Source organism: Penicillium odoratum, assembly GCF_028828045.1.
Source record: "Penicillium odoratum strain IBT 22623 chromosome Unknown utg000005l_segment0_segment0, whole genome shotgun sequence".
In the NCBI taxonomy this organism is placed as follows: domain Eukaryota; kingdom Fungi; phylum Ascomycota; class Eurotiomycetes; order Eurotiales; family Aspergillaceae; genus Penicillium; species Penicillium odoratum.
The window spans coordinates 3,623,928-3,647,624 of NW_026643147.1; the positions used below are offsets into that span (position 1 = coordinate 3,623,928).

Below are 23,697 nucleotides of genomic sequence, written 5' to 3' on the forward strand. Positions count from 1 at the left end.
CGCTCTAGGCTAAACTGTACCTTGGAGTTCTCTTTTTCACTCCTAACACATTCCAACAGTTGGCTGGCTGGTGTGGCATGTAGATGAATGGCCTAATTAGGCATTTTCTCTGCCATCGCAGGCAAGGGGCCGCATACCGCCCGATCGCTTCGAGGGGATCGTAAACAGGCTTGGAAAACGTGTGAATATTCACATCTTCCATGATACAAATAAGATCGCTGGGCTATAAACAGCCTTTCTCGTGTTGAAGGGGTGTGTTCCACCTAAACATGTAGACGTCGGTTGGTTAGGGTGAGTAAATCTGTCTCCAGGTAATTTTCCTACCTTTTCCCACGCCGTCCCTCCCTATATTCAGTGCCATTTGAATAGTATCATATATTCAGCCATTGGAACTTGGTGTGTGACGCTCTGGCCCAGAAAACCGATTTCTAGACTCTTGCATCCCATGATAGTCGCCACGTCATATCGGGGGTATGAGCGCTTGCTCGTTTCACATATGGACTCCACTGAACAGCTCACGTTCCTTATCGCAGATCGGCGTTCCGGCCGAGAACCAACCGCAATCAAGAGCTGATAGAGGGCAAAGCGGGGCCTCATGCCCGAATTTTGCCATTATCGGACATCAGAGCCGGTTGTCGTCGGCTGTACAGCTCTGTAGAGATAGTGAAAAAGTCTTCTAAGTGCACCTGGAGGATCACTGTATGTTCGCCTCCGGTGCACATGTGGCCAGTGCTCCTTTCCGGTCGATCAAGGTGCCGATTGATATATAAATCATATCTTATTGGGTAAGGAACAGATCAAATATAAATTGCATCACAGGTACTAGGGTTTTTCCCCACTCAGGTACGAGAAAATGCATGACATAAGGTCCGTGGGCAACCGGGAGCGGCGCCTAGCGCGGGGTTGGTGTTGGGATGATAAGAGAAGATAAAGAGTGATTTTTACTGAGATTTGGTAAATCATTAGCTGTCACGAGGTTTTCGTTTTCTTTTCCTTTTTCCCTTTCCTTTCCTTTCATCTTTTCTCTTCCCATCGTGGTTTTTTTTTTTTTTGGTTCCGACCAGTTAATTCTTTACTAATCCCAACTGATGCAACCTCTAGGTTCCGATGGCGTTAAACACGTACTAAACATTCTGGGTCGCTGCATCAATGGCGTAATTTCTGGAAACGCCATGAAATCGTGCAAAAAGAATCCATGCAAATTCAAAGCACTGTAATTCTCGAGCTTCCGAGTCCTCTTGCCTTTCTCTATACCTCTATCAACCCTTTATACGCCACTTGCCACCAAAAATGGATCAATCATTGACTCTGATCGACGCCCAGGTCCACTTTGTGGTAAGTGGAGCCTCAGCCCAATTTTCTAGCTTGGTTATTCACCCCATTACAGGAAGAGCGCCTGGTACTCGTTCATATTCCATTGGAGCTGTACCCTTATTTCTTCAAGTCCGTGTTGAGACTGATCTACGATGAAATCGCTCCATTGGAGGAAGATCCCAAGGATGACGATGATAATGAGTCCGCCGATTTTGATGATGGCCCCGAGTACAGGCAGCCGGCATTTTTGAATGTTTCCATCACCCCAGTTGAAGTCTCGGTGATCTGCCCCAGAGCTCTCGTCGAGAAGTATTTCGATCCTACATTCACCAAGCTTGACCAGTTAGATATCCAACTTCGTTCGCGGTTGGTTGTGAGTGACAATGACTATATTGCGATGCAAGTCCTGGGCCAGGGTCTTGTGGCTGGCAAGCGTGTGCTGGAATTGACTAGTCCACTTGCGCTGGCAGGAATGTATGTGCTCACATAAATATAATATATATATATATATATATCCATATATATATTGATATACACACATGAAGGAAGCCATGTACTGACGGACACGCTAGCTCTATCTTCTTCATTTCAACTTACTTCTCCGACTATATCCTCGTTCCATTTCACAGCAAAGCAAGTGTGATATCCACCCTCGAAAGCCGAGGCTTCCAATTCGAAAATGCCACAGCGGCCTTTATCAACACTCCTCTCAGCCCAACAACTCCATGCGTTGAAAAACAGCTCAGCGATATGATACCCCCTGTCACTCCACCCCCCTCAACGCTCGCCGAGCTCCAAATCCGCACTTTTGAGAATCTGCGCAAACGCCAAATCTCTCCATTCGTGGATGAATCCTTACGCCTCGTCCAATGCGCCGCCCACCACCAATACAACAGCGAAGCAAGCTCCATGTCCATTCTCCGTGACGCTCTCACCACCGCTCTCCTAGTTGACAAACCACGCTTCCTATCTCTAACCTTAGCGGCGCTCGACCCCGCCGCATCCCTCCTCCTAGAAAAGCGGCTACTCCCCCGCTTCGCAAGCCCGACAGCCTCACACCAAAACTACGAAGATGGCTCAGGCCTCCTCCTAGGCTCAAAAGAAGACTACCTTATCCCCATAATGCTCGACCTACGCGACTTGCCTCTCGAAGCTTCCGGTATCGTTTGCGGCGTTGCAGGCCGACTCGCAGAAGCAACTGATAATCACTCCTTACGTGTTCCGAATGAGAGCTCGAGTCCTGCCAGCGGTAACTCGAGCAGTATTATTGGGTCTGTGACCGAGTTGTTTGATACATTCGGGACACGCTTAGCCCTCGGTGGTTTGGACAAAAATAAACGCCCCACACCAAATCAGCCCTTGCCCGCGGCTACGCATCACCTGAAGCCAGACTTGGATTTATCAGCTGATGCGGTGGAGATAAGTTTCTTGAGTACCGCGCGGGCGGGGACGATTATTGTTGGAGAGGATGAGTTGCGTCGGGCTATCGATGCCCTGGAGGCGGAGAAGATGCATGATGAGGTTGTAGGGGGTGAGAATGCGCAAGTGGAAAGCGAGGATACCGAGAACACTGCATAAGACAGTACTCTTCCCCCTCCTCTCTTTCTTCTTTTTATCTAGCTGCATGGATGGTGTGCCTAGTTGATTTTTCACCCTAATCATAAACTGTTTAGGGTGAACCGGGGAAAAGCGACTGGTTTTCTTTCTCTTCTTGTATGCAGTTTGCAAAGCTAAGTATGTATGTATGTATGTATGATTACACGATCCCTCATGCCCAATTTGACTCGCTTTGACTAGCTTTCACTGTTGTTTATGTGACGTTTTTCGTTCGACTATATGATACTCTGGTGCTACGACAGCCACCAATTCAATGTTATTTATTCCTTTGTGAATTAATTTTGTATCTTGGCCGGGGCGTAGAGCTAGATATACATGCATAGCTAGATATACATGCAAGGTACACATCAGTCCCAAGGTTCGCACTTCTATGCGTTCTATCTTCCAAACCAGGCTGACATGGCACTCGGTAATGCATGATGACCAAAAACTTGCAATAATGGATCTGCTACAGAAGATCTGGGTTTGGTGAAGCCGGGGAAAGAGAAGAATTGTTGAGGATAGACTTTCGTGAACCATATTGTGTTGTGGCATTACGCCAGCTCCGATGTTTTCGGTGATCATATCGTGCACAATGCCACCATTATGATCATGGGTGCGAAAGAGGGCTTCCTTCTTCAATGTCAAGAATCGATGCCAAGGATCGTGTCTGTAGTATTCGGTCGATACTGAGATAATGTGGCCCAGATATAACGATCATCATAATCGATTTCACCCGTATGGTAGTCAAGGTCCCCGGGACATGCCAGAATGGCATTGGCAATAAGCAAACCATGGGGATCATATATGAGCATGTGTGCAAAGCCAGCCAATGGATGCGGCCGGTGCCGTTGATCGGATGGGGGTATTTCAGGGTTGCGACCATCCGTTGACCAGCTGAGACGAAGAATCGGCCATCACCAACATGAATCATGCTTTCTGGCTCGCCTGTATTGCCTTCTAGATAGTCCTTGTAGATGATTTATCATATTGTGGAGCGGCCAAGGTTTGTGAAAAGCTGGACGATCGATGCGCCATCTAAAGTGGCATGCGATGGTGGCAGTGTAGTATTTTCAGAGAGGAATGGATCATTAGGTCGATGATGAGTCACATCGATGACCAATCTCAAGGCAGGCACATCAGTAACGGATGAAGCTTTCGTTTTGATATGTAAATGGCGATACGAATGTTGTTCTTGAAACCTAGTCCTCGAGTGTCGGCATGGGCATGGAGTACTTTTTGGAGCTTAACAATATCAATATAGTGAGCCACCCCCACTAGTTTCAAGTCGAGTGAATCAGAGTCCTGAATAGGGGATTATGCCGCGAATCATCAACGAAAATGGCTTTAGATGCGGAGACTGGGATAGCGCACACACGTTGGGTGACGGAGATCATTCGTTGGTTAATAATTTGTTTAACCAAAGACCCGGACAGTACCTGGTCAAAGAGTTAGCCAAAAACAAAACGAAATCGGCTTCAGTCCGAACAGAATCAAGAACTTACCATCCGAGCATCCACCGGCCCAATAGCCATTCTCATTCCAGGCCACACAGCTCACGACCTTGACATTCTCGCCCATCGGCACCGTCGCAACAACCTCTCCACTGAGTACATCCCAGGCAAATACTGCGGCACCGAGACTAGTGTCGTTTTTCGCTGCTTCGCTGCCACTGAGAACGACCCCGTCGCCTTGCGCAAAGACAGAGCGGACTCGCAGCTCATCATTGCGGTAAGCATGAAGAGGCTTGGTAGCATGTGAAAAAGAGTCTTTTTCTTTTTCTGACCCACCGAACGCCGCAAGAAGTTTTCCATTCGAGCGATCTAGCATCCGGATATAATTATCCAGCGTAGAAGCAAGAAGTACATTGCCATCTGCCGAGCACCGGATACTCGTTACCGGGTGTGCAAGAACATCATCAGTTGTTTTGCCCATGCGAACATCGTATACTCGGACATGGCCGTCGTAGCTGCCACTGGCTATAGAATATGATGGCATGTGAACGTGCAGACACGAAACAGTGTCACCTGCTTCGGTGAGGGACTGTATAGGCTTGTGGTCTTTGGATCGGGTATCCCAGAGGTTTACCGTAGTATCTGCACTACCTAGAAATGACGGAACACATGTCAGCAATCTCAAGGAACTTGATAAAGACTTAGACTGGGGGCAGGACAATACCAGTGACGACGACCGAATCACCCTCGCCGGCGAACTGTACAGCCTCAACCCTACTAGTATGCCCAGTCCACCGTCTAGTTGTGCTGCCTTGCTCGACATCCCATAGGAATACCTGGCGATCTCCTCCTACACTGGCGAAGCGCGCATTGTCTGCGGCAACGGCCACATCGAGGACGGAGTAACCATGAGCCTCGTATCGTTGGATAGGGGCGATGGTTTCAACTGGCTGTGCAGAGTTTTCAGCGTTATTTGGAACGGCACGCGACAAGTGAATAGCGCGGTCGGAGGAGCCTGTGAGTATGTATGTCCCGGGGTAGCTAGAGAAGGTTACCGCGTTGACGGGGGCTGTGAGAAGAATTGGCGTTAGTACTATGTCAAGCCCTGAGGTTGCAGTACGCCAAGTCTTACCATTATGCGTTTTCAGGGTATGTAAGTGTCGAGACGGGAATTTTTTAGCGGGCATGACGAGAGAGTCGCTGGAGAGAAGTGCTGCTAAGTGGTGGGGGGAAGCTTGGAGAAAATGCGGATGCATGTGGAGCTCGGCCAAACTGGGCCCGAGGCCCTATACTTCATGCAACAACAGCTACTAAGCTTGGAACTATAGATACAGGCTACACAATGTCTTCATCTGCAGAAGGAATGATTAATCTGTATTTTCCCGCGCTACAGAAAATAGGAGGGTTATTATCAAGAATGTAGACACCATCGCTAGCTACCAGCGGTAAATGGATATAACAAAACAAAACGGACCAGCCTCTTGAGACGAATTTGCGCCCTCCCAAGCATGTGAATCGGCAAGACGTAGGGTACTCAAGAGATGAAAAAGAACGAAGGAGCGTGCACAGCCCGCATACTCCCTTTTTGAATGACAAAGGTTGTTGCCCAAAACTCCATCTTAACGGCGACCATGGCTGCGGGTGCCGGAGCCCTGCAGATTTTCGATCTCGCCCTCGAGTTGTTTGATCCTGGAGGAAATTAGCATTTGATAGCAGAAAGCAAGAGCCCAATTGAGAAGGAACATACGCTGCGTGAGTGGCCTCTAGGTCCTTGTTGAGGCGGTCGCGCTCGGAGATGAGCTTCTGCTCCCACTGGCGGAAGCGCTGCTCCTCGACCTTGACCTGCTCAGTGAAACGCTTGCGCAGGTTCTCCTCTTCCTCCTTGAACTTGGGGTTGTCGAGCTTGCGAGGCCGAGCCTCACCAAACTTGCGAGTCTCCATTTGTTGGGCGCGGTAGGCCTCGTAGTGCTGCTCCTCGGTGGTGTGGATAAGGTCGAGCATGTGGGTGCGAATCAAGATCGATCGGAGCTTCTTGAAGTCACAGTGGTCTTCATTCTCGACCTCAGCGACACCCCAGGCGTACTGACGACCCTTGACGACACGGCCATCGTTGGCCTTGACGTCCTTCTCGGAACCAATGACGGCGAAGGGCATAGCAGCCATCAAGCTGCGGGCATGGGTGGCGGCGTGCTCATCATCCTCCTCAATAGGTGGTGTGTAAATCTTGATTCCCTGGGCTTCGATGACACGGCGAATCTAGTAAGAAACGGTTAGTCGGGTTGTTTGTCGACTGCAATACTATCAATTAGCCTGCACTCACTCTCTCCTTGTAACGAATAAGATCGGCGTGGCTCAGGGTATCGGCCTTGGCGACAACGGGGATCAGGTTGACACGCGAGCTAAGGCGCTTCATGACCTCAATGTCGAGGGGCTTAAGGGTGTGTCCAGTGGGGCGGATGAAGTACAAGCAGGCGTGCACACGCATATCGATCTTGTCCGCACGACGGGGCTGCTGCTCCTGGAGCATGTAAGACTCGTGCTGGTCATCCAGGAACTCGATGATAGGCTGCCAGGAGTCACGGTTGTTGACATAGTCACCGAAGCCGGGGGTATCAATAACGGTCAGGCGGACTAAACAATAGATAATAAATCAGTGACTGTACAAAACAAACCCCCTCACGGAGCCTCACCTTTGAAGAACTTCTCCTCAAGCTCGGCCTTGGTGATCTCGATCTCGACGGTACGATCAGTCTGCTTCTGGTGACGGCGCTTGTGATCGGCGTAGTTTTTAATAGTGGTGGAGAACAGAGTGTTGATGAAGGTGGTCTTTCCCAATCCAGACTCTCCAGCGACCTATCGATAATGGTGGTTAGTCGACAATGACCTCTATCTCGGTATTGCAAGCTCCGACAAACCATAATTGTGAACGCCGCACCCCGCTTCGCGACAATCTTGTGTCTGGATGGTTATCAATTAGTTTGTTTATCCTAGGCCAATTCAAGCTATCGGCTCAGTTCAATCGGGTACATACCGCTGGTTGGGGAGCTATACAAGGGCACATATTCATTAGCACCCAATCCGATCAACTTCCATTTTGGAGATTCGCGGAAAATAGCTTACATTGGCAATGCCAATAGGCGTGGCAGTCTCGGTTGTCGACATAGTGGGCTAGAATGGAGAAAAGGATGAAGACAAGGAAAAAAAAGAAGACTGCTCAAGAGAGGGGAAGATGAAAAGACAAAGCCCCCAAGAAAAGCTTGAGATAGTAAAAAGGGGATGTGAACCTGATTGACCAGCAGTTGCTCTTTCCCCCCCCCTGAATCTCCTTTCGTTTTCTGGAGTAGAGCTGGCCCTTTCCTATCTGGGTTTAGCGCATAACACTATACCATTTTTGGAACGGATTCGGATAAATTAATGATGCGACGCTTATCGCATGGTTTCCGCTAATCAGCTTGAAATTTTGCAACCGTGAAGCTGTCGCAAAGTGGTAAAATGAAGACCGATTTCAAGGTGAGTAATACCTTTCAGCATTGAAACTTTGTCACAGATACAGCTTGTCTAACCATTGAAATCATAGTTCTCCAATCTTTTGGGAACGGTCTACCGTAAGGGCAATCTGCTCTTTACTCCCGATGGCACCTGTCTACTTTCGCCCGTAGGCAATCGGGTCACAGTCTTTGACCTCGTACAGTAAGTGCGCTTCTACTGCTACGATGCGGTCAATGATCATAAAGGATTTGGAATTCTTGATTACTGACTATCTTTTTGCAGCAACACCTCCTATACCCTCCCATTTTCGCATCGCACCAACATCGATCGCCTGGATCTATCCCCGAAAGGAAACCTGCTGCTGACCGTTGACGAAACTGGTCGGGCAATTTTGACCAATTTCCAACGACGAATCGCCATCCACAACTTCTCTTTCAAGGGGCGCGTCACTTCGCTCAAATTTTCCCCGTCTGGTCGGCATTTCGCAGTAGGCGTGGGCAGACGCTTGCAAATTTGGCAGACCCCATCTACCCCTGGAACCGAAACTAATGGCGAGATTGAGTTTGCACCGTTCGTTCTGCACCGAGACCTTGCCGCACACTTTGACTCCATTGAAAATATTGAGTGGTCGAGTGACTCCCGGTTTTTGCTTACCGCATCCCGGGACTTGACTGCGCGTGTATGGAGCTTAAACCCGGAGGATGGATTTGAGCCCACCACTCTTGCAGGCCACCGACAGGGCGTAGTGACGGCACACTTTGACGCAAACCAGGAATCCATCTACACCGTTAGCCAGGATGGAGCCCTTTTCCGCTGGGAATATGTGACGAAGAAAGACCCGGAGACCGATGAAGATATTGACGAGGCTCGTTGGAGAATCACAAAGAAGAATTTCTTCATGCAGAATGATGCGAAAGTCAACTGCGCTTCATTCCACGCACCCTCTAACCTGCTGGTGGTTGGCTTCTCTAACGGTCTCTTCGGGCTGTATGACTTGCCCGAGTTTAACATGATTAATTTGCTGAGGTTTGTAAAAGCCTTGTCTTCTCTGTGCTCCTCAATTTTAACTGATCGTTTTCATTCAGTGTCTCACAAAGCAACATTGATGTTGTCACAATTAACCTGTCTGGAGAATGGCTTGCTTTCGGATCTTCCAAACACGGCCAGTTGCTGGTATGGGAGTGGCAGTCAGAATCCTATATTTTGAAGCAGCAGGGTCATCTTGACTCTATGAATGCCCTAGCTTACTCCCCGGATGGACAGAAGATTGTGACCACCTCCGACGACGGCAAGATCAAGGTGTGGGATGTGAAATCAGGCTTCTGTATCGTGACCTTCACCGAACACACTAGCGGAGTAACTGCATGCGAGTTCGCTAAGAAGGGAAGCGTTCTGTTTACGGCATCCCTGGACGGTTCCATTCGAGCATGGGATTTGATTCGATACCGTAACTTCCGCACTTTCACCGCACCTTCCCGACTGTCGTTCTCTTCTCTAGCAGTGGACCCCAGTGGAGAGGTAATCTGTGCTGGTTCCCCAGACTCTTTCGATATCCATGTGTGGTCCGTGCAGACAGGCCAATTGCTTGATCAGCTTTCTGGCCACGAGGGTCCCGTGTCCGCTCTTGGCTTTGCTGCGGATGGAAACCACCTGGTCAGTGGCAGTTGGGACCACACGGTGCGAATCTGGAGTATCTTCGGCCGAACACAAACCAGCGAGCCTCTTCAGCTTATGTCTGATGTTCTCAGCGTGGCTTTCCGACCCGACGGTCAACAGGTTGCGGCCTCAACCCTGGATGGTCAGCTTTCATTCTGGTCGGTGGAGGATGCTGTTCAACAAGGTGCTGTTGATGGACGCCGTGACGTATCTGGTGGCCGGAAAGTGTCCGATCGCACAACTGCCGCAAATGCAGCTGGAACCAAGTCCTTCAACCGTATCACTTACAGCGCAGACGGTAGCTGTATCTTGGCCGGTGGTAACAGCAAGTACATCTGCTTGTATGATGTTAGTACGGGCTCGTTGATCAAAAAGTATACGGTCTCGGTGAATTTGTCTTTAGATGGTACTCAGGAGTTCCTGAACAGCCGTAATCTCACCGAGGCTGGACCTCGTGCCCTTATTGATGAAACCGGAGAGGCGTCTGACAAGGAAGATCGCATTGATACTACGCTCCCTGGTGCGAAACGTGGCGATGCTGGTGCTCGTACTACTCGGCCTGAAGTACGAGTGACCTCGGTCGATTTTGCCCCAACTGGCCGCGCCTTCTGCGCTGCGTCTACTGAGGGTCTTCTCATCTACAGCCTGGATGACGACTTTGTCTTTGATCCCTTTGATCTTGACATCACGATTACTCCCTCCAGTATTCTTGCCACGGTGGAAGCCGCCAAGAATGCCGCCGCGACTGGCACAATTGATGAAGACAACACCTACTTGAAGGCGCTAGTCATGGCATTCCGCTTAAACGAATCCAAGATTATCCGTGCCGTTTACGAGTCGATCCCACCTTCGGATATTGCACATGTGGTCCGTTCCGTGCCAACGGTCTACTTGCCCCGCCTGCTTCGCTTTGTCGCACATGCAGCCGATGAAACCCCTCATCTTGAATTTAACTTGCTGTGGATTGAGTCTTTGTTCAGCTGCCACGGCCGATACTTCAAGGAAAATTCGGGAACATTTGCCCCTGAACTTCGCGCTGTCCAGCGAGCCGTTGATGATATTCGTGAAAACCTCAAGCGTTTGACTGAAAAGAACCTCTACGACCTCAATTTTCTTCTCTCTAAGCCTATTCTCGGCGAGAAGAAGTCATCAAGCGCAATGTTAGCCATGACTGCAGGTGAAGTTGAGGAAGATGACGACCAAATGGCCGACGCCGACGCCGACGACGGAGAGGGCGATTGGATTGGATTTGAATGAATAAAATCATAAGGATTCCCCCTCTGTGTATGTCTACTTTGCATCTGCGCCTGGCGTTTGTATATTATAAGACGGTAAAGGGAATATGGTCCCTCAAAAGTGCTGTATCTAGGCATTAGAGATAATGTCGCCCTTTGAATCGAATCGAATAGAAAAAGGTTTGCCTGCTTTCACTTATACAGTACCTGACCCAATCTGAGAACGTATGAAAGTTGCCAACGTTACCAGTATCACGCCAGAGTAGTCAGATAACTAGACAAGGTGGCAAGCATCCAAAGTTTTAGATCAACATGACTAGTACCTAGTAGTAGGTAGAACCAACACATAGCCTTGGGACGATCCTTGGTCCAGCATCGATACCCGTAAGAAGGGGAGGACCGTATATGGATAGGCAATTATACGCAAAAGGGTATGTTTCAGTAGCTGACCAAAATTTCAATTATAAAAGATGGAAATTGTTATGGAAAATTTCCAAAACGAAAAGGTCGTGCCCGGGATCGAACCGGGATCGCCAGAATCAGAATCTGGAGTGATGAACCATTACACTACACAACCGTAGTTGTTGAGAAAGTGTCTTTATTTTAAATTATAGACCTAGACAACAATATCATGACTAATTCTCTTCCCCACAAAAGTTACCTATAATCTTTAGCGGGCCCAAAAAAACCAAACAAAAAGAAGGTCGTGCCCGGGATCGAACCGGGATCGCCAGAATCAGAATCTGGAGTGATGAACCATTACACTACACAACCGAAGTTGATGATCGCAAGTGCCCTTTACAGCTTATGAAATCAAACTTGTTTATACCAAGGCGGAGATCATCAGGTTGAAGAGAGGAGCGCCTCAAAATGATTTTAGCATTTTTGAGTCTCTTTATACATCTCGGATGTTGGTACCAGCCTAAACCCTTTCGGAGGTATGCTATAACTTCACCATTTAATGCGTATATGCTCCTGATGAGATGACCTATAACATTAGCATATCTAAGCAACCCATAAGATGTTTAAAGCCCGGAGTAAATATTGATGCATGTAACTTCCGTTGTCGGATATTCCAAGATTATTCAACGCTCATTCCTGATGTTAATTTACATGTGTAAGGGGAGGGCTGAAACCACCGAGTACATAGTTGTAACACACGTGGGTCTTAATATATATTTCTCCACATTGAGAGACTCGGAAATCTGACAGTGAACATTACATGTATTTACACACACCTGATTACATCAATTGATAGGTATGTAGATAAGTTCAAACCACTTGATAGTAAACATTCAAGTTTCAAAGCCCCAGCAATTTGATTTCCCCAGTGCCAAAGCGGCGGAAAACACGTTATGTAATTAACCAACACATGTCCTATTTATCGACAACTGGATCCTGCTGTCGTCCAGGGGAAGACGGCGCTACATGGTCTTCGCCGGCAAATAGAAGATTTGAAGCACTTGAGGGGTTCAGGTCTGTATTCTGAGAGGGATGGAGAAGGAAGAAAACTAGATCCCCGCCCCCACCCTCCCCTCTCTCTCTCCATAAGACATGCAATCGCTGGCACCTGGGAGCAAACGGAGGGGAATTACTGACCCCACACTCCAATGCTACTCATACCCGTCTGCCACAGAATTTTCAAATGGGAACTCGAGGTGACTCTATGTAGAATAATCTTCCGCCTAAGCGATCTCCAATGATGAGTGGGGGACTAGATTGAACATAGCAAACTTTGGGAGAACGTGTAAATTGAGCTAAGATATCAATCACACCAGTTATAAAGATCGAGCTGAGGTTCAGGCATGAAAATTAAGTTCAGCATAGTGAATTTCGTAATCCTCAGGTATGATTGCGTATATCCCTGAGAATGGCTCAAAAACATCAGGTTGTAATCGGGGTGTTCCCCAATAGCTCCATCCTCGACACCAGCTATAAATTGTATCCATCCCTTATACATACAGACACGGTGAATAATTCACAGACTCACTGACAAGACCAGACAATAGTTCGCCTCTATGGGCAGGCTATACCGCTATACCACTACTTATAGATATCTATTCACCCGTGAGGACCTAAATGAGTCCATCAACTTTTCCTGCCTAGTACATTCGCTCCATGTATCAAATATGGTCATCTTGGATTGGGATTCGCCACAATGTGGTCTATCCATAAGGTGAAGAAACGGACACAGGTAATCAAGCAGTTCACTGGCCACATTCGCCACATACCACTTTTCCTGTTGAGTCGATCGGCCATAACATGCGTGCAAGCTACATAATTACTGCCATAATAGATAAACCAGCGAACTGAGATTTCCTGTTCCAGACCACACTTCTAACCGCTCGCTATAAAGCAGGGCAATCTTGTCAAGATTCCTACATGACGCAGAAGAGTTGAGAGTATGCGGATCTATGGAAGAGTTGGCTTAAGAATGCTAGGAGGCAAAGAGGGGACGATCCAAACGAGGTGATATTTAGGGACCTCGAGCGTAAACAGTCGATTGAAGATACTCTTAGCTATGCTCGGATGACTGGCATAACAGCCCTGAAGAGTGTGCAGAAGACTATATACCGGATTCTTAGGCTTTCGCCTAAGTGTACCATTTGGCCTACGTTCGAAAGCCATCCCAACGTCAAGAAGAAGTCTAGCGTCTCTAGACGCATCCTTGTCAATATGCCAACGTAAAAGCGACAGGGGGTCCTTAATTCCCTGGCCGTTCACATGGCCTGTCAAATAGGCAACCTAATCACAGGGCAACTATTCTCTCTGAGTAAGTGACATAGAAGCATGTTATGTGTAGGAGGTAGATGTGAAATAAAGACACAAAAACATAAGGTCGTGCCCGGGATCGAACCGGGATCGCCAGAATCAGAATCTGGAGTGATGAACCATTACACTACACAACCGTAGTTGTTGGAAGGCGGTCAGAATTATGCACATATAAAGCTATTATCTACTTAGCGCCTCTTTCCCAATTAGATTCGAGAACAATACTTTAGTCTGTCACTTGCTAATCTATAACTGCTTATATCATTTTCTAACCACTGCTGCTTTGAGCAGTCTGTACAAGTAGAATATATGGGCTTGTGAAAACGACGGCGAAAATAACAGCTTCTGGCTCAGAAATGGCCGCCTTTCCAGTAACTTTAACGCACACCGCCGCTCGCGCCCGATCACCCTAGACCACCACTATTCTGCACCCGCCGAGTGCAGTTAGTCATCCTCCCGAGCCGGTGTTCAGCAAGTTCTTCTCCACATTTCCACTTGCAACCAAGACTTCCCCGAGATTGGCACCCCTTTATAGTAACCAGGCCCTCCCTCACTTAGCCCGGTCGGGCGCTTACAAGATACTTCTCACTCCCCCCTTTCAGTCTCTTCCTTTTATCTATTCGCTCTATCTATCATCCTCCAACCCCATGTTAGCCTTAACGTAATTGACGGCTCGGCGCGTTCTATCTCTACCAAACTATTGCGGAACTCAAAATAGTAGAAGTACTCAGTGGTTAAATTGCATACACTGAGGCCCAACCCAACACTCTGGCTTCGTCTCCATTTACGACAAAGAAATCGTATAACTGTCGATCCTAATTTGACTGTCCACGCGTCGTCAAGGCAGTTAAGCAAAGGGGGACGAATGAGACGTAGATCATGAATGGTCCTGTGGAGTTCCATGGAAAAATTTCACGCTAAGTGAGGATCATCCGGGATCTAGAGGGGCGGTTGGGGATCTGGAGTTAGTCTAAAATGTCCTCTTGCGCTGGATTTTTTATTTGTGTTTTATGAGTATTTTTGTTGTATTTTATTATTTTGACATTTTAATATTTATTATTAAATTGATAATAAAACCTACCACGCACGTTGCCCGGCAGGAGATTAAAGGACGGCGACGTTGTGCAAAGCCCGGAGTAAACGGAGCGTATGGTCGGGGCTGGATAGTTTACCCATTACGCTAAGGCCTCTTGTTGCCAGGTGCTGCAGCCGCGACGAGAATCAGGTCAGTCGGATAGATACTGTGAGTCCATTGGTTCTTACAGACATGAAAACGGGTGGCTTAGAAAGGCGATGTGGGATACCATGAGAGATAGAATGGTGGATACCATGAGAGATAGCATAGTGGATACCAAGAGAGATACCATGTGAGATACAAATCGGGGTTTTTTCCGACACAGGGTCGGCTAGCCGCAGGTCTGGGCCTTTCTACGCCGCTGCTGATTGGATAAATGGGAGGCTTACTTTTCGCCCGGGCGAAATCATTCGCCCCATTAGGAATGCGATCTGACGGAATCATGGCCACATGGACCCTCATGGGTCAAAAATTAGGTGGCAGAGAGGTAGAGCCCGAGCAACATGAACCCCGATGCTTTGTATTCGTACCGTAATGAAAGATGATTTGGATTTCGGTTAGGTCTTCCATAGCTCTCCACGAACTAATACACCGGCCCATTACATTAAAAACGTCTCGCTGGCACGGTCATAACTTTTCAATCCTTCGCCTTCAGCCGCACTTCATTCCCTGGAAGATGGGTACCTTAGTAAGTTTGGACCAATTGTGAGCTAGGGAATCGCCGTCGAAACCTAATCTAGTTAACACCTCTCTGTATTAATCTTCTTCACTAAAATACATGCCCCTTGATTTTTGGCACAATCGCCTTACATCTATGATGTAGCAGCGATGCAAGCGGATACCTAACACAGTAAATGATTTGATCTCAAGAGGCCGCATTGCCCCAGGAACCATCACCTGTGAGTCAGCTGGCACGACAAACGGCCCCGGGCTCGGAGGGCTCGGCCGTTACTATGAATCCCGATATTTGTGACCACAAATAGATCATTTGGGTGTAATTTTTCTAGAGATCCACTCGGGATTCGCTTTACAGACCAAACATGGGACTTTTCCCGTATTTATCAATTTATGTATTTATGTATTTGTGTATTTGTATGGTAAAACTTATAGATTCGTACGTTGATCTTGGAAATTAAAGAAGTGGATATCTAACCCAAAATGGCTCGTGGCCGAGCCTCGAGGCAAGATCGTTGCGGCATGTGTAGTCCTGCCGAGGGTATCCCCCGCGCCGTGGAATGCAGTGTGACAGATCTTGAATCTAGATATTTACTATCAATGTGCGAGCTGAGAACCAGCTCATTATTCAATCTTCAGATTTTGAGATGTTATTCTTTCATAAAGGAGCATTTTGCTGGGGTTAGTGAAGAAACGAACAAAGAAATCCCAGACCCACTGGACAGCTCAGAGTCTGCGGAACGGACGGCAAAGCAAGGTACAAAAGCAGGGTACAAAGACTGGGTACACAAAAATGTGTCCCATTAGGGTATACTTTCTAACACTCCTGCTTGAGATTAAATACAGTGTGAGCTAGAAGCTGTCCATATGATCACACTAGGGTGATAGGTCAATCTTCTTGAACGGTTGCCATAGTATCAACAAAGAAAACTAACAGAAATTACCTGATTTTCTTGGTAAACTTCGCCTCACCAGAAATTACACGTCTGTGCGCAGAATTCGAAATTCAAAATCCAAAAAAGAAAGTGATCATGGCAAGTCCGCTCTCCTCCCGGTTTATCGTAGCCAATCTCATTCGAAGACGTCGCCTGATTGAGCGTGCTGCCTCGCCAGGCACCAGGCGCCCACAGCCAATCTCTAGCCCACATCTGTCGGTAAATGGATATGCCAAAGGTAATCTTGCGGTACTAGAAACTAATTTAAATGCTTTACTCCATGTGACGTAGGTTATCAAGCAACGGGTGTGTATTGTAGATCACTGCAACATAATATTTGCAGCACTTGAGTAGAAAGAGATACACATGTATTTACACCATCGATTTTGTATGCATTAAACGGCTTTTCTCTCAAGCTAAATTACATCCACACAATCCTAGTAACATTATATACCTTCGCCAATCCTTATAATACCCAACATAAGATTGTCTTTAAACCAATAATCTTGGAGATCCCCTCTATTTTTCTGAATATAATCGACATGAAGCTTCAAAGTCTGCTCCTCGGGCTTCCCGGCCCTTTGCCGCTCTTGTAGATACTATCTATTCCTTGTTGGGACTGAGTGGTCCTCAATCGATAGGATCATGGTCTCGACTAACTGTCATGCTGGCAGTGATAGGGACGACGTTTTCGAAGCGATTCGGGCAGGCTTTTGTTCGGTGGAGGTATAGTGATCGGTTTCTATAACGAAAACAGAAAGAGATGTCATCAGCGATGACGGTCAAGGTATAGTTCAAGGTCCAGAATACGAACTAGGCTGCTTGAGTCTTCTTCTATAGGCGGCTCTGGATCATGAGGAGGACCTATAAGCCACTGCATAAGGATGGCGGCAGTTCTGACCACAAGATTCCAAACAGCTTTGGTGACTAGCATATTTCCAAGAAATCGGAGGAGTTTCAGGGAGGCTCAATAGGAAATTAGACAGGCGATCGTATAAAAGTTCTGGTGATGGGATGAACAAGGAAAGGGAGGCGGGCTTTATATGGTGAATTTCTTGTATATGGTGATTTTTTGAATTCGAAAGACCATCAACCTATGGACATGAGGCGCCACTTCCGGTACTTTTGTTAGATATGGAAGGAAAGTCCGGAAATTTTGATTTTGTTTTCTTTTTTACCCTTCTTTAAGGTGGGCAGACCCACAGCGCACATGAAATCGAAAGTTTCGAGTTCTGTCAACAAACACATTCGATCCCATTACGGTACAGGTAGACCCATATGATACTTGTCTTGTCAAAGATCTATATCCTTTCCCCAACCCCAATCCATGACACTAAATGGACCGGATCCACTTGCCTTCCGCCGGGACTCGTTTCAGAAAAGAGCTAGTTCAGACCCGAGAACCTTGCGCGCCAATGATATTTTCAATCTCCCTTTTTTCCTATTTCAAGCCATGAACTTCCAAAATGGCGGTCAAGGCCATCTGCGTTGGTCGGTCTCTTGTTCTCAAGAGTCAAGGTCCAATTCAGACTCTGATGCCATATCCTATTTATGTTCGCTTCATGGTTTTAGGAAAGATTTCAATCCTACAAAAAAATGATAGGGCAAAGTGTAACTAGATTTTATAGTCTGCCGAGTCATGATTTTGACTTGAAGACTCGGCGAATGTTTAATAATCTCAATATTATCTATCTGCTAGAAAAGTCGGGTTCCTGCGTCGCTTTATCGAATGCATCGTTCCCCGTAAAAACCGGGTGGGGTCGTCAGCTTACGGTTCCGCCCTAGTTCTTTGGAGCCTCAAAACCGGAGCGTACTAACATGAGCGTAAGACCAACCTGCGACGAGTTATGTACCATTTCCATAATATGATTCTGATCTCAGGTCCCCTTTTTCTACAGAGAACGTGGTGGAAGTCTGCAGAACAGCTCAAGTCAACTTATGACTCGTGGGCAGTCAAGCTCAACCCCGGATGGATAGCTGGGCATACGTGGTTGGAAGTCCTGAAATATCAGCATAAATCCTGAATCAGTCACACTTATTTATCTCATGTTTTCAGTAGGGTGCTCTCTTTTATCGTTGCCGGGCATCTTGTCGAGACTCATCGCAGAGGTATCATTTTCAGCTCAAGTTTGGGGCCATCTGGATGGAGGTGAGCTGTTAGGAGACTAGTTCTGTCAATGAATGAGCGATGCTTAAACACAGAATTGATGAATACCATTCCCATTCCCATTGCCTTAACACCTCACACGCTCCCCTTTCAACATTACACGGGAGATATTCAACATCTGAAAACGTAGAGCTCACTTTGAATTCGCGAGTAAGACCTCGAAAGGGAACTGTGTTGTTTCAAAAGGATTCAGTCTAGACTTTGAAACCTCTAATTAGCTAGATAAAATGCCGACGGCTATTCTGTGAATAGCAATAGTGGGACTTTTGACTTATTCATCAAGTGGAAGTTCAAACAAAATTCTCACACTAGCAGAGACAAGGTAGAATTAAGTTACGTCTTCTAAATCTACTTCCTAATAAGTTACTGACGGTATGTGCTATGTACTCTTTAGCTTGTTCAAACTCTAATTAAGGTTGTGTAGTGTAATGGTTCATCACTCCAGATTCTGATTCTGGCGATCCCGGTTCGATCCCGGGCACGACCTTCTTTTTGTTGTTTTTCTCTGTATCGCTTGTTTGCAAAATGCCTAGATTGCTTCTGTGGGGACAAAAATTTTATAGTGGAGCGAGCCCTAAGTTTTGCTTCATATTGTGTAAAAAGTTTACTTCTTCAACACCAACGGTTGTGTAGTGTAATGGTTCATCACTCCAGATTCTGATTCTGGCGATCCCGGTTCGATCCCGGGCACGACCTTTTTTTTTCCCCCGAACATGAATATTCTCGTGATAACGGAATCAGAGTCGTTAGCACCCTTAGCCGAACCGGCAGAATCTGCTGGGCTATGTCTAGTTGTATTCCTCCTTAGTCTTTGATACTGTACCCCCTCCTTGAATCACACTCTTATATGCTCTTAGTGAACCCTAGGAAAAGACTCTTTAAAAGTGATCTATAATGTTACCTCCTACTGTACAATAGTACTCTGACTACACTTGGTATACTAATCATTACCGTAGTGAGTATAGTGACCAAAAATATAGTCTATATGTAGTAAATGTGGTAACTATCACACATTTTCATTTCTTTCCTTGATACTCTCTATGTACTAACTCTCTACCATCCTAATCCTTATTTTGTGTAGCTATGTTTATTCCACAGTTATTTCCAGCCTTTCGTAACAAAGTGATTACATCGAGATATATACAAATTTTGATGATGATGATTACATACGGAATATTTAATACCCGTGATTTGCTAATCGATTTTGACAACTATAGTTAATTTAGCCGAGATAAATATAACAATGTGGATCTTCCCCTTCAACATTTCCTCTGAAGAAGTGAAATAGACCAAAAACACAAGCAAAAAGAGGTCGTGCCCGGGATCGAACCGGGATCGCCAGAATCAGAATCTGGAGTGATGAACCATTACACTACACAACCGAGGTTATTGGCGAGTTCTAAAATAGCGATTCTAGAAGGCCCAACACAGTAGCATGAATATTGTCAATTTTATAAGCAATGGCGAATCAATTGAGGAAAGGAATTACCTACAGCTATCCAACTAGGCTATTGCTTTGTTTGTCATTGAGTGTCTTTTATAAAACTTGCTAGGCCAGGGCCATTGAAGCCATGCCTCACTAAATAACTTTCCCATTACTTTCTCTCTACCCCAGGACTGTCAGCATCTCTAGCCTTCGGCCGTGCACTGTTGGAACAGCCCTTGGTACTCCTATCCTTGATTCGACAACCTCAAACTGATCCGACCTTTCGGAGACCTGTGGCTGGATGACCTGGAGACGCATTGATAGCTCTCGACAGTAATTTAACGCTTATTAAAAATCTAGAACAGAAAATCGCCCAAGAAAAGCACCATTTGGAAGTATTAATACGGTATAATCAAGTAAAATTAACGTTGACCAGGGATGTACCAAGATTCTACGTGAAATATGACGCAGTCGAAAGCTACTTAAGAGGAAGAATACGAATGGTGGAAGTTGCATCACGTCAGGCGGCCCCGCAAATACCTTGTTCGCCTATCTGGCCGCCTTGATGCCCCAGTGGCATGACATCTTTTCAACCAACGTTCGTAGTTGATGATCCTTGTCTCGGCGAAATCGATGACCCATCAAACCCATGTATTGCACCACTTCAGGATGCTGGATTTTCCTCGATAAACTGTCTGATGTTTGATCATTCAGGTCGAAGAGAGAATAATATACATTCTAGAGCACTCTATCCCCGGGATCTTTGGGAGATTCACGAACCATTCCTGTTTGCACTCCGGTATGTCAGCGGTGGTGGATATTTGCCGGGGAGCGAATGTGCGCGAGCGGATGCCAAAGTCTCTACAGAATGACCTTCGTATTCTTACCCTCTGGGAACGTTACAAAAATAATAGCCTGTGCTTGGAGCTCACCGAGGGCAAAAGCTCCGCTAGGCGTTCCTATTTGTCAGTCATTGCCAATTCTTTATGTTTTTTGGGAGGAACGAACGTTGGGGCCCAGGCATGTTGAACGGAGCAAGGGGCCAGACAGGATCTCTTGTTAGAGGGACAACCCCGTGCCCTTGGGGTTGCTCAATGGTAAACATATTTCTTTCGCCATGGTCAAGATGAAATTGGGGAGCTCCCTCACGTATTCGGGCTCAAATATCCATACAAAGAGTGTTCAGGCATTCTGGACGATAACGCTCCAAGGTGGACCGGACCATCCACAGTGTTGCAATAGTAGAACTTCGTCAATTTACATGTCCAGATTGTGGGCGCAAGGGTGATTGGAAGCCCGCTAATGCCGCCATTAACCTTATCCCTAGTGAAAGTGCCAACCGTACCTGGAGCAGATTCAAATATAATGGATGTGATCTGATCAACTCCCCGAGACAGGCAGATGTGTATTTTTCTCAGAGCCACATAAATATTCAAGTTGCGCAATTCAAGGAGGCCAAGCGGCTCACATAATAAAAGACTACAAACTAGCCATAAAACAAAGAATCACTAACGCTCAAGTGCGCTAAAGTTTGATAAGCTCCTAGCGGGAAAGACGTTGGGTAACTAGAGACCACGCCTTTACGGGCCGCATGACACTTTCTTCGTTTGAAACCAACACTATATTATCCGGTGTACTCCGGTGTGACCCTCCATCGCATACTTTCCTTTTAAACCTCCCCCAGCATATCCATGGATAGATCAGCCTAAGAATTCCCTCCAATTCCATATTTTCTTGATTTTGTCCTCTCTGAATGGCTGGTTTTATTGTATGGCCCCTCCTTGGGGTACTGATGTACTTCCTGCTGCGCAGGAAGACCGGCCCTCGCCTGAAGCACATTCCTATTGTTCGGTACTCCAAATATCTACCTGATACATTCAACAGGCTCATTTTCTATCCAAGAGCTCCATCAATGATTCACTGGGGATATCAAAAAGCAAGTCAACGCACTCTTGAGAATATTATCGAGATACTCATGTGAATGCGAAATATAGTACAAAGATCGCCCATTCCGCATACTGACGGGTGATGGTGAGCTCGTCGTCTTGCCAGTGAGATATTTGCCTGAGCTTCGATCTCTTACACCTTCGGTGATCAGCTCTTTGGATGCGCAGTATGAAGTATGAACCCATAACAGTCTTACAATACATACTTCTATTGCAGATGCTGACTATTCTACGCTAGAATGCTCTGGGAGAATATACCAATCTCCTCATCAACAGCTATCTTCCCTCCATGACAGTTCGAAAACGCTTAACTCCAAATCTTGGTGCCTAACAGCTTCCCCACAAAAGTATTCTCCAATTGCTGACATATACAGCACGAGTGATCCCATGGGTGATAGATGAGCTCCGCTATGCTTTTGATGCCGCTTTCCCAGAATGCGAAGGTACAACCAACCCATGATGCACCCCCATGAACCTGTCAAGTACCGATACTAACCAATACATCTTTGTCAAAAGACCACTGGGAACCCATACACCCCCACGAGGTATTCATACACCTCATCACCTGCGCTACATCCCGCATGCTAGCAGGCGACTCGCTTCGCCGCAACGAAGAATGGCTCAGCACAGCAAGCAGCTACGCCGTCAACGTAGGAGTGACCATCCTTCTCCTCCGTCCATTCCCACCTTTCCTCCGACCCATAGTAGCCATCTTCCTCCCCTCTGTCCGCCAAATGAAACGCCAGCTCCGCTTCGTGAAAGACCTCTTCATCCCCATGATCAACGAGCGGCGCATCGCACGCGAAACCGCCAAAGCAGAAAATGATCCGGGCTATGTGGCTCCTGATGACTTTCTGCAATGGATGATGGATATGGCGGAGGATGAGCAGGATAAAGACCCGGAGCTATTAGCACATCATTTGCTTTTGCTCATGAGCCTTGCGGTTGTGCATACGAGTTCCATGGCAATGTGTCATGCACTTTATGATCTAATCCTGATGCCAGAGTATCTTGCGCCCTTGCGGGAGGAGATTGAGGAGACGTTGATGTCTGGGTGGGAGAAGGCGACAAAGGGGTCGTTTGATAATCAGCGGAGACTGGATAGCTTCTTGAGAGAGTCTCAGCGGTTTGGGCCACCAGGAGAACGTGAGTATAACCTAGCTGATCTTTTGTTAATGTTTTGTATACCGTTTCAGTATTCGATGTTCCAATGCTGATCGGATCTTCTCTAGTGTCCTTCCACCGAATTTTGAAAGAGTCTTTAACCCTATCAGATGGCCTGTTCCTCCCTATAGGAACTCATATTTGTTTCCCGTCGGGACCAATCAGCAAGGATCCTTCTTTCATCAGCAATCCACAAACCTTCGACGGATTTCGCTGGTGTCAAGAGCCGAACGATCGACACGCTCTCTCAATATCCACCGATAACGACCCCATCCCAGAAGGAAAACAAGTCGACGACAGAAAAACAGAGGAATCTAAGGAGAGTAGTCAGACAATGTCCCTGGTCCCGTCGACTTCGACAAGTTTCGTAAGTATCAGCGCCTCCAGTATGCACTTTGGGGCAGGTCGGCAAGCTTGCCCAGGTCGGTTCTTTGCAGGGTGTACGATCAAGGCGATTTTCAGTAAGATTCTTATGGATTATGAGTTCAAGTATGAGGATGGAAGGGGTCAGCAAAGACCGCCGAATTTGCGTGTTGGAGAACATATCTTGCCGAATACTAGTACACCTGTACTATTTCGGAAAAGAGAAGTTCAAGGCTGATGATTTTTCGATTATCGACTAGGCTATCCACATACTGCTGGCATCCTACATGAATCCTGACATTAACCTCCTAAACATGATATCCCACCTCGGGGAAGGCCGATTAGCCCCATTCATAGGCACTTTGAGAGACCATGCAAGATAATTTAGTTGCGAAACCCTGGAAGAATAGCGATAGTAGAGTATTAACAT

The 23,697-nt window shown here is 46.8% G+C and overlaps 5 protein-coding genes across 5 annotated transcripts; 3 read left to right on the top strand and 2 right to left on the bottom strand.

Moving 5' to 3' along the window:
* Positions 1 to 1,290: 1,290 nt before the first annotated feature.
* N7520_006898 (ACT domain-containing protein) lies at positions 1,291 to 2,892 on the top strand (the record flags this gene model as incomplete). The annotated part of the gene is made up of 3 exons (XM_057140832.1): positions 1,291 to 1,335; positions 1,388 to 1,788; positions 1,887 to 2,892. The coding sequence occupies 3 exons, from the start codon at positions 1,291 to 1,293 to the stop codon at positions 2,890 to 2,892; spliced, it is 1,452 nt and encodes a 483-aa protein (XP_056994838.1).
* Positions 2,893 to 4,326: 1,434 nt separating this feature from the next.
* Positions 4,327 to 5,551, bottom strand: N7520_006899 (WD40 repeat domain-containing protein; the record flags this gene model as incomplete). The annotated part of the gene is made up of 4 exons (XM_057140833.1): positions 4,327 to 4,349; positions 4,416 to 5,015; positions 5,089 to 5,433; positions 5,497 to 5,551. 4 exons carry the CDS (start codon positions 5,549 to 5,551, stop codon positions 4,327 to 4,329), a joined length of 1,023 nt encoding a protein of 340 aa, XP_056994839.1.
* A 432-nt stretch (positions 5,552 to 5,983) lies between these two features.
* Positions 5,984 to 7,526, bottom strand: aspC (septin CDC12; the record flags this gene model as incomplete). The annotated part of the gene is made up of 7 exons (XM_057140834.1): positions 5,984 to 6,053; positions 6,112 to 6,620; positions 6,685 to 6,995; positions 7,055 to 7,217; positions 7,280 to 7,322; positions 7,396 to 7,409; positions 7,485 to 7,526. 7 exons carry the CDS (start codon positions 7,524 to 7,526, stop codon positions 5,984 to 5,986), a joined length of 1,152 nt encoding a protein of 383 aa, XP_056994840.1.
* A 330-nt stretch (positions 7,527 to 7,856) lies between these two features.
* On the top strand, positions 7,857 to 10,766 carry N7520_006901 (snoRNA-binding rRNA-processing protein PWP2; the record flags this gene model as incomplete). Its single annotated transcript, XM_057140835.1, has 4 exons — positions 7,857 to 7,874; positions 7,942 to 8,054; positions 8,136 to 8,879; positions 8,939 to 10,766. 4 exons carry the CDS (start codon positions 7,857 to 7,859, stop codon positions 10,764 to 10,766), a joined length of 2,703 nt encoding a protein of 900 aa, XP_056994841.1.
* A 10,781-nt stretch (positions 10,767 to 21,547) lies between these two features.
* N7520_006902 (cytochrome P450) lies at positions 21,548 to 23,505 on the top strand (the record flags this gene model as incomplete). Its single annotated transcript, XM_057140836.1, has 6 exons — positions 21,548 to 21,640; positions 21,789 to 21,914; positions 21,979 to 22,063; positions 22,115 to 22,183; positions 22,257 to 22,886; positions 22,973 to 23,505. 6 exons carry the CDS (start codon positions 21,548 to 21,550, stop codon positions 23,503 to 23,505), a joined length of 1,536 nt encoding a protein of 511 aa, XP_056994842.1.
* Between the last annotated feature and the right edge of the window lie 192 nt (positions 23,506 to 23,697).